This window comes from Ipomoea nil, unplaced genomic scaffold (assembly GCF_001879475.1).
Source record: "Ipomoea nil cultivar Tokyo-kokei standard unplaced genomic scaffold, Asagao_1.1 scaffold0259, whole genome shotgun sequence".
NCBI lineage: Eukaryota > Viridiplantae > Streptophyta > Magnoliopsida > Solanales > Convolvulaceae > Ipomoea > Ipomoea nil.
In genome coordinates this window covers 33,786-44,083 of record NW_017616687.1, presented here as the reverse complement: position 1 = coordinate 44,083, position 10,298 = coordinate 33,786, and the positions used below count along the sequence as shown (strand labels likewise).

The 10,298-nt window shown below is 36.8% G+C and overlaps 1 protein-coding gene across 3 annotated transcripts; it reads left to right on the top strand.

Moving 5' to 3' along the window:
- Positions 1-232: 232 nt before the first annotated feature.
- Positions 233-3,714, top strand: LOC109147183 (mitogen-activated protein kinase kinase kinase 1-like). 3 transcript variants are annotated; one of them, XM_019294825.1, is made up of 9 exons: positions 233-303; positions 606-737; positions 1,286-1,370; positions 1,477-1,539; positions 1,798-1,955; positions 2,244-2,316; positions 2,448-2,507; positions 2,977-3,084; positions 3,222-3,714. In XM_019294825.1, exons 2-9 carry the CDS (start codon positions 622-624, stop codon positions 3,396-3,398), a joined length of 840 nt encoding a protein of 279 aa, XP_019150370.1. In that variant the 5' UTR covers positions 233-303; positions 606-621; the 3' UTR covers positions 3,399-3,714. The 3 variants fall into 3 exon arrangements, with proteins under 3 accessions (XP_019150370.1, XP_019150366.1, XP_019150376.1); XM_019294821.1 differs by having other exon boundaries at positions 2,244-2,319; positions 2,451-2,507; positions 3,222-3,533; XM_019294831.1 differs by lacking the exon at positions 3,222-3,714 and having other exon boundaries at positions 2,244-2,319; positions 2,451-2,507; positions 2,800-3,070.
- The last annotated feature ends 6,584 nt before the right edge of the window (positions 3,715-10,298 follow it).

The following is a 10,298-nucleotide window of genomic DNA, read 5'->3' as shown; positions in this document are numbered from 1 at the left end:
ATTCTTAATATATTACAACAAATCTATTCCGTGCGATGGAACATTAGTTAAGCATTCCCTTTCGGAGTATGGTTGTTTGGAGTGAATGACTTTCCCTCCTTTTCTCAAAAAAAAAAAAAAAAAAAAATTAACGTGACCAAACCGTCGTCGGAAACGCGCTTTCTCTCCACCCTTCTTGAATTGAAGTAAAGTCGACAAGTCAACGGCGTAAAAGAGGCTTAAAATCAATAAGTCAAGTACTCGTCTTCTTGCTTCGGCTTTCTCTCCTCCCTTCTTTCATCCCAGCTTTCCTTCTTGATTCAGGTACGACTTTGCATTGCAGCCCTTATTTCTTCTTCTTCATTCTTCGCCACAGCTCTTTCTCGTTACTCTGGATTTTTTGTTTTACTTCGCATACTGACAATTTTTTTTTTTAAATGAAAACAATAAAATCATGCAACACATCGAAATGTGTAGATAATATGTCAACTTTAAAAATCAGGAGGGAGAGGATGAAGAAGCTTATAAGGATGATATGTTTCTTTTTACATATTTTTCTGATTAAATAAACTGAAATTCCATCTCATGAAGATAATTTAATGAATGTTCTAATTGATTTTTTCTAGCACTACAACGGAGCATATGTCGATAATGTCTCCAAATTGGAGATCCATACACCCTATTACTTCTTGGCAATGGCAGAAGGGTGTACTTTTGGGTCATGGATCATTTGGATCAGCATATGAATGCATGAGAGAGTAAGTGTTTGTTATGCTACCATTTTTATTTTATTTTTTCTTGTTATCCACAATCGGTATCCTATGACCTAGCAGTTAAATTAATCTATTGATTCAGAGCATCCATGGAAGCTGTCTTTAATTCCACTGGATTAGGAGAATTCCTTATGTTATTTTGTGTGTTCTGAATTGTGTCTTTTTTGGCTTGAGCAGGGCTATGTTTTTGTCATTTATGAAATCAGAATTTCTCTCTTATTTTCTCTGCTTCAAGCTCGCAACTCCCACCTTATAATCTCAGATTCTTTAACATGACAATATCTTTTTAATTGTTTTGTTTAGAATATAACAACATTTATATTGTGGTGGTGGTGGTGGTGGTGGTGGTGGTAGTGGTGGTAGTGATAGTGGTGGTGTGGAAATTGGAAAATGGCTTTGCAAAAAAGTGGTGAAGTCATTTTCTAAGAAAAATGAGGGTATTTTCCTTTGGCTAATTGTTGAATTGGAAAATTCATTTTTCTGCGATTTTTTTTTTTTCTTTTGGGTTTAATCCTTCAATATGCTCTTTGCAGTGATGGCTTCGTTTTTGCCGTGAAGGAAATGTCCTTACAGGATCAAGGTGATGATGGAAGGCAACATATTAACCAACTCGAACAGGTTAATTGCACCAAACTGTCGGCCAATAATTCTTTAATCTCAATATTCTCCTACTTGCTCTTTTCCCTTCTTGATTTATTTATATTCCACTTTTTATTTTAATCAGGAAATAACTCTCTTAAGTCAGTTTGAGCATGAGAGCATAGTACAGTATTATGGTACAGACAAGGTAACGCCTCTTTTGCTTTCTTGCTGTTACTTTTGTTGGTATCTCTATGCAAATATAGATATCTTCAATCATTTCTCTTTACATAACCCTTGGCTGTAAATTTTTGCATTGTTGCAATGTTGAATTCCTCAAAGTAAAGCATTTAGATGTTGGGAATAAAATAGGTTTCTGGTAGTTCGTATGGGTGCTCTGCTGCTTCTGCTCTAAAATTTGGAGTGGTTTTTCAGCTAATTAATTCATTTTTTTTTTATTTTGCAGGATGATTCAAAACTGTATATATTCCTTGAGCTGGTATCTCGTGGGTCCCTTCGGAGTTTATATCATAGGTATCATCTTCAAGACTCCCAAGTCTCTGCTTATACAAAGCAGATTTTGCATGGGTTGAAGTATTTGCATGACCAACATGTAGCCCACAGGTAACTAAATAAATGTTTAAATGTTTCTCTTGCATGAATCATCGTGCTATTGCCTCTATTGTTCTGGATAAGCTGTAGAATTTATCATGTGTTCTCTTGATACTTGAACAAATTAAAACAAGTTTTCATGTTGATTCTAGTACACTGTAGAAGCATGGTTATCAAGTCAGGCTGTTTGAAAGCAAGAATTTGCAGATTGAATTACCAATTGCTTGCATCGATCTTCATTTGTTATGTAATTCATTGGAATAAGTCTGTATTGAAGTCTACCTTATTTTGTATTCCTAGAGATATTAAATGCGCAAACATATTGGTGGATGATTCTGGCTTTGTCAAACTTGCAGATTTTGGCCTTGCTCAGGTTGGAGTCATATTATTTTCCTTTCAGATTATAATACCCTTCTTTTCTTTTATAACACCAGATACCCTCTTTCAGTTCTGTTTTGGATAATGTGATCTGAAGTCTAATATTGGGATTAATAAGTTGTGCAGATCATCAAACTGAACAATGTGCAGTCCATCACGGGTACTGCCTTCTGGATGGCTCCTGAGGTTAGTCATGATTCTTTTACTTGTTATAAAAGAAGATTGGGCTAGGGTCACTCAATTAGGTTATAATGCATATGGGCCAAACCATTGAATCCAACCAATTAGCTAGTCTAACTCATGGTCTTATAAACTCATATGTTCTCTCTTATTTTATCAATGTGGACTCTTTAACATTGCTAAAATGAGTATAATTTCCTTGCCCCAAAAGGTTGAATCCCCAAAGCCCCCCACACCCCGGCCCGACAGAGCAATTGGGAGGATATAAATCATGGTAACTTAATGGTTCAGCAGACAGGGTCAAATGTCGGTGAGCACAAGGGATTTGTCCACTTTGGACATAATCCGCATGCTGCTGTTGCCAAGTTTCGAACCTTGGTCTTTTGCCTCAAGAATACTACCTACTGAATCAGTGAGCGAAGCCCGTCTAAGCAAATGAGTATAATTTCCTGATTACATTAAGCTGTGGCTTCAGGTGGTTAGAGGAAGGAACAGCAATTGGCTTGCCGCAGACATATGGAGCCTTGGCTGCACTGTCTTGGAGATGCTTACGCGACAGCCCCCTTATTTCCATCTCGAGACTGTATGTGATCATATTTCCTTTCATGTTATGCTACTCAAACTGAGGCTAATTCAATTTGATGGGCTGGAGATTCAAAAATTTGCATCAGATCAGATGTGTTTTTCAAGAGACTTACAGCAGTTCCTGTGCAATTGCAGGTTCAGGCTCTTTTTAAGATTGCAAACGGCAAGCCACCTGATGTGCCTAGCACGCTTTCGAGCAATGCACAAGATTTTATACACAAGTGTCTTCAAGTCGACCCAAATGCTCGTCCAACTGCTTCTCAGTTACTAGAGCACCCATTTGTGAATCATCAATTCCCATTGCCTCACTAGCTAGGCATGTGGATTTCAACTGCACTGTGAATTGAAATGGTATGTGTTTCTCTGCATGCTTATGGTGCTGGTGGAGGGGTCCTCATTTGTACTTTGGCCTACATCGAGCTCACATCATCGTTTTACTAAAGTTACCTCTGCAATATTATTTTACTAAAGTTACCTCTGCAATATTTTCAATTATGCAGCATTGCAGCCCCATTCATTATTACTGCTAATCTTGTCATTGTTGTGATCGACAAATTATACTATGGACCAAGGTTGACCTTGCATTGTAGATATTGGTCTAAAAATAATATTCAGATTTTGTAGTTAATATATTTTGTACCTACCGTTAACATAAATAAATAAATAAATAAATAAATAAATAAATATAAATATATATATATATATATATATATATATATATATATATATATATATATATATATATATATATATATATATATATATATAAATCAGTTCCCGTGTGGTTGAGTGTGTCATGTGCGGTTGTGGAGTTAAATCTGCGTCATTTATCTCGTTAAAATCAACGTCCAGGATTAACAAAATTTAAAAATAACGCGGTGATAATTTGGTAATTTTTACATCTAGGTCAAACTTAAGATGCGTAATTTTCCTTCTTAAGGTGAGTGATTTTCATTCTTATGGTGCATGTTTTGTGTACTTGGTGCGTGATTTTCCTTCTTAAGGTGCTTGTTTTGTGTGTTTAAGGTGCGTGTTTTGTGTGCTTAAGGTGCATGGTTTGTGTGTTTAAAGTGCGTGTTTTGTGTACTTGAGGTGCGTGATTTTCTTTCTTAAGGTGCGTGTTTTGTGTACTTAAGGAGCGTGATTTTCATTCTTAAGATGCGTGGTTTGTGTGCTTAAGGTGCGTGATTTTCCTTTTTAAGGTGCATGGTTTGTGTGCTTAAGGTGCATGTTTTGTGTACTTAAGGTGTGTCATTTTAATGCTTAATGTTAAGGTGCGTGGTTTCCTTTCAGACGCGCGTTTTTTTTTCTTCAAAAAATTCATTGATTTGAGCCGTTGATCTAGATTTGATCAATTGCTCAAATCTCACCCCATTTTTCACCTGGGACTATATATAGGGACAGGTTCTGGTGCGGTAATTTGCTCAGGTGTGGACGTGCGGTTTAATCTAAGTTGTTGATCAAATCTAGATCAACAACTCAAATCAATGAAAATTAAAATAAAATAAAAAACGTGCCTTTGGAAGGAACCAAGCAACTTAACCTTAAGTATGAAAATAGAGCATCTTCAGTACACAAACCACGCACCTTAAGAACGCAAACCACCAAGGCCGTTCCAATAAATAGAGAGGTCATGTGCGACATCTGAATTTGGACCCCTATTCACAAAAATATATATTAATCTAGAGTCAAGGGCATCTCAATTGCTTAGATAATTTATGTCAAATAAAAATGAATAATTTGGTTTATCATTCTGACCACCATAATCTAAAACAACTATCAACATTCTTATCATTTTCATCATCACAGTGATACTTATCATTGTTGTCCACACTATCATTTAAATTTTTTCCAGTCACAATCATATTAATCTTCTTTATGAAGATTAGTATCAAACAAATTTTCATTGGCATGATCCTTTTGGCCATCTATTTGATATTCTTTTGTAATGAAATTTTCAAGAGTTCCCTTTTGAGATTGAGTTAGTTAGTTGCGCAATTCTTTTTTTTTTTTACGCTTCCCATAAATATTTTCTAAAAAACATAATTCCAAAATCCTAAGAAAAAAATTGTTTAGAATGTCTATCAATAAATAATTTATCAAGAAATAAACGGTTGAATATATTATTACATATTTAAAATTATTAAGTCAATGAGGTATGTCAATAAATAATAATTGTAAAATAAATCAAATAATATGTACAATATATCTATACTATATATAAAAACAAAATCTTCAATTTTAACTTTGCGCTTAAAACAGTCCTATACTATTAAGATTTGCTTAATATTGTAAAATAGTGTAATACAATTAGTAATAGAATATATTGTTTCCTACTTTTACTACCATTCTACATTAAAATTCCTATTCTAATATTATAAAATAGTGTAATACAATTCCTAATAGAATATGTGGTCTCATACTTTCCTATTCGTACTACAATTCTACATTAAAATTCATATTCGTAATACAAAATAACAATATTAAAATTCATATTTCTATTCAACAATATTATATTATTCATTTTCCCGTTAAAAATTATATTTTTCATTATTAGTTTTATAATTCTCTGTTAAATTTACTAAATTTCAACCTCCCAAATGCTCTGTCGGGTCGGGGTGTGGGGGGCCCTTAGGGTTTAGGTTCAACATTTTGGAAGAATTTACTAAATTTCAAACTCCCATTAAAACTCAACTGCCTGGCTGAATTATTAGGATTTAAATAAAAAAATCCTTAAAAACATACATGCTTAATTCCTCGACTTGTATCATCCGGCAATCACATAGAAGAAACATAATTCCATACAAAACTGATAAACCCAATTAAAATCAAACTCAATCTCCCAACTCCATGTTGTACTCAAACACTCCTAAATTACCTATAAATATAGCCCAAAACCTAGCACTCCATCACGAAGACTGAAACAGAAGCTCGAGGAAGTGCAATTTGGAGCTTAGCTTTTCAATCAGGTAAATTTTATATTCTCATGTTTTTCTTTATCAGACAAGCTTCTATCTGCAGGGATAAGAAAAAAACTTGGAAAGACCAATACAACTGCAACGAATAAGGAAAATTGCCCAGTTCGTTAGAGTGGTATTTTCATCGTCCATTGGAAATCAATCATTCCTAAAGATTAATGCTCCATTCAGGAACCAAACTGGCGGTAGCTTTATATCATCAATTGTTGCCAGAGATTGTCCATCACTTCACTATTCTTACTGTATTTGCGTAAATTGAAAGAGAAAAGGCAAAAATGAATGTTCACAGCAGATGATTCAATAGATTAAATCTTTGCTGCATTGAGTGTATGGTTGCATGTCCACCACGTGGTTAATTGCGCACAACACACACACACACATAGCCCTGCCCGCCAGCTTCCACTAGACAAAAAAAAAAAAAAAAGGAAAGGTTCTCGCAGTAGTTGTTTTGTAAGGGCGCGTGAGAAGACGGTATATATATATATATATATATATATATATATATATATATATATATATATATATATATATATATATATATATATATATATATATAGGGAAGGGTTCAGGTGCGGTAAAAGCTTCATGTGCGGTTGACGCACTTTAAGCATTAAAATCTAAATCAACGGTTCAAATCAATGAAAAAACACGCGTGTCTGAAAAAAAAAGAGCTAAAAATGACGCACATTAAGTGATAGAAATACGCACCTTAAGTATTAGAACAACGCACCTTAAGTGTTATAACAACGCACCTTAAGTGTTAAAATGACGCACGTTAAGTTTTGTTCTTGAGTGTAACACCCCGTGTTACGACCCCTAAAACCAATTAATTAATTAACCCATAGCCCAAGAGAAAGAATAAATTATAATAATTAATTAGTGAAAAAGGCCCACCATAGTCCATGGGCCCTTATCCCTAAACCCAATCCTTAGTTCCAAAAGGAATAGAATTAGCAAGCCTATAATATTAGTTCCTAATCAGGACTCCTAAATATATAAATAGGGGACTTAAGAGGCACCTAGAACCCCCCCCCCCCCCCCCCCCACCACCACAATAAACGACTCACCATCCCAAAAGAGCTCCAAGAATTCCCTTAGAAGAAATCAAGAAAGCAAGAAAGCTTAAAGAAAGACCATTCATAGCCAAGGAATTAATTAAGGCTAAGAGGTAACCCATGTCTCAACAAAACCTATTTTTATAGCTATGATTTCCCCCGTAGGATTTTCCCATATTATCGTGTATTGATGATTTGTGATATTATTATTGATGATTGATGGGATAATTTCATGGGTGATCTTGATATTGGGAGATTCTTGATAATTATGGTGTTCTTGATGATCATGTGGAGTTCTTGATGTTTATATGTCGTTCTTGATAATTGTATGGCATTCTTGATGCTTATGTGTTATTTATACCGAATCTTGTAATTAGAAGACGAATCGTATTCTTGTTGGTATAAAAGTGATTAGAACCCTAGGTTGTATCGTATGATATTATTCTTGGTGTATCGGGTGGGGAAATCGCATGTTTGGGTGTCGATTATGTTTAGAAAAGCATGATAGGTTATGTGCCATACGTTTCTCGTATTTGATCCGTTAACTGTCTACGTGTTGATCGTTAATTGCGTTGTAAAGTGTCTAAGCATGGTTTCGGGTTCCACAATGGTTCCCGGGGCGTTTTGTGTATAAAGAGTCAGTGGGGGGTAGGGGACCCCGCCACCTACCCGGGGCCAGAAGGGACGTCTCCGGCAGCGGGCAGCTGCCCGCCGGCGACCCGCTGCCCAGAACAGTACTTACCGGCGGGCAGCCGGCGGGTGGCCCCCCCACCCACCGGCTACCCGCTGGAAATCTCCCCCATTCGGGACCCCGGCTTCCCCGTTTGATGTTTCCCCGATCCCCGTGGTGTCCCAACGGACTCCGTTCATCGTGCCGTGTCTAGTTTGATGTTTCGGGTACCGTTCGTAGGTTATGAGTCTTATATATTGCATGCTAGTTGAATTGGTATCCCGTTGACCTAGGTGGAAGAAGTATGAACCCCTTAGGACCATTCTTAGTATGTGAAGGATCACGCATAGGTTTTGTTATACGCTTTCTCCCCTTCCCAATGTGTTAATGTGGGTTGCATGTGCTTGCTATGTGTTATGTGTGCATGACACCCCAATTCGGTTGCGATCGGATTGGTTATCCCTGAGCTGCGGTTCAGAAGCTGGCTGCGGTCAAATTTACACTCTTGGGCTGCGGTCCACCGTTTGGTTGCGATCAAACGTTTCTACATGAGCTGCGGTTCATACTTTCCTGGCTGCGGTCAGATGACATACTCTTGGGCTGCGGTCCACTGTTTGGTTGCGATCAAACTATGATGAGCTGCGGTTCATCGGTCGGCTGCGATCGACCCCTCCGTGTTGCGATACGGGGCAGGGTGCTGCGGGACCGTGTCAGAGCTATATGCGCTGACCCTCATGTATGGGCATGCGATTGGTCCTGTGGCGCCAACAAAGTCTGCTATGTGATGAGATATGGATGAGTTATGAGTATCTTGGGGGATGTGACTATGGGATTTATGCGTAGAATATATCTTCATGCTCAAAATGATTTTCGTATATCTATATATATATATATATATATATATATCTCTATATGTATTGTATTTCAACGCGTTGGAGTGGGTTACCAGCATCTCTCGCTGAACAGATATATTTGGCTTTCAGGCACAGAGGATTAGAGCACCGGAGCGCGCTAGACTGGAGCGTAGAAGTAGAGTAGTTTCCCTTTCGGTCTGCGTGCCATGTTATGCATTTATATTTCGGAGGATATTAGTTAGATAGCCTGTGCACCTGGGTTCTCTAGCCCAGGTGTGGCATAGCACCCCGTACGCTTATGTTATACTTTGGGATTTAGTGAGATGTTATCCTTGTTATATAAGTTTTAAATGTTCTTGAAAATCTGGGGTGTTACATTGAGGGTCTGAACCACCCCCCCCAGTTCAAAAGTTTTGTTTTTCTTGTGGGTCTGAACCACCCGTCAGTTTAAAAGTTTTCTTTTTCTTGAGGATATGAACTACATGTGACTCACGGAAAAGGGTGCCCAAAGAAGAAACATGACGCACCTTAAGCAGAAAACACACGCACCTTAAGCACAAAACTCACATACCTTAAGTGTTAAAATGGCGCACGTTAAGTTTTGTTATTGAGGGTCTGAACCACCCCTTAGTTCAAAAATTTTGTTCTTCTTGTGGGTCTGAACCACCCATCAGTTCAAAAGTTTTATTCTTCTTGAGGGTCTGAACTACCCGTGACTCACAGAGAAGGGTGTGCAAAGAAAAAACATGACGCACCTTAAGCACAAAACTCACACACCGTAAGCAAAAAACCCACGCACCTCAAGCACAAAACTCACGCACCTTAAGTTTCAACATCTACTCACATTAAGTACAAAACACACGCACCTTAAGCACAAAACCCAGGCACCTTAAGCACAAAACTCACGCACATTAAGCACAAAACTCACGAACCTTAAGTAAAAAACTAACGCACCTTAAATTTGGCCTAGTTGCAAAAATTACCAAATTGCCACCGCGTTTTGTTTTTTTTTTTTTAATTTTGGTAATCTTGGACGTTGATTTAAACAAAATCAATGGCTCTCCTCTCACCGCACAACTGCACCTGGTGCTGCCAACCGCACCAGAACTTAATTATATATATATATATATATATATATATATATATATATATATATATATATATATATATATATATATATATATATATATATATATTCAACTCATTGTGGGGAGTGAACAATCTGACAACATATATAATAATGTGCGCATATGTTGTGAACATCACTTCAACATACACGTATACATATATATCATGTATAAGTTATTTAACATGCACAATTTTCAATTTCACCCCTTTTTTACTTTGTCATTTTTCCCCATAATAATAATAATAATAATAATTATTATTATTATTACTATTTTGTAGTGACTTTCTCAACTTTGACATAGCTTTAATGTGGTTCAAAATGGTATGTTGGTTTTACGGCTCTTGGGTGCTGGTCGGCAGGCCAACACTACCGTAAAATACTATTTTTTTTTTTAATGCTACTAACTCTATTACATTGTAGTATCTGTTCAAAGATACTTTCTCAACCTAATGATCCACTGAGGTTCGATCTCATGATGTCATGACCTCCCAGACGGGAGAGGTCACTACATGCCATCTGAGCACAA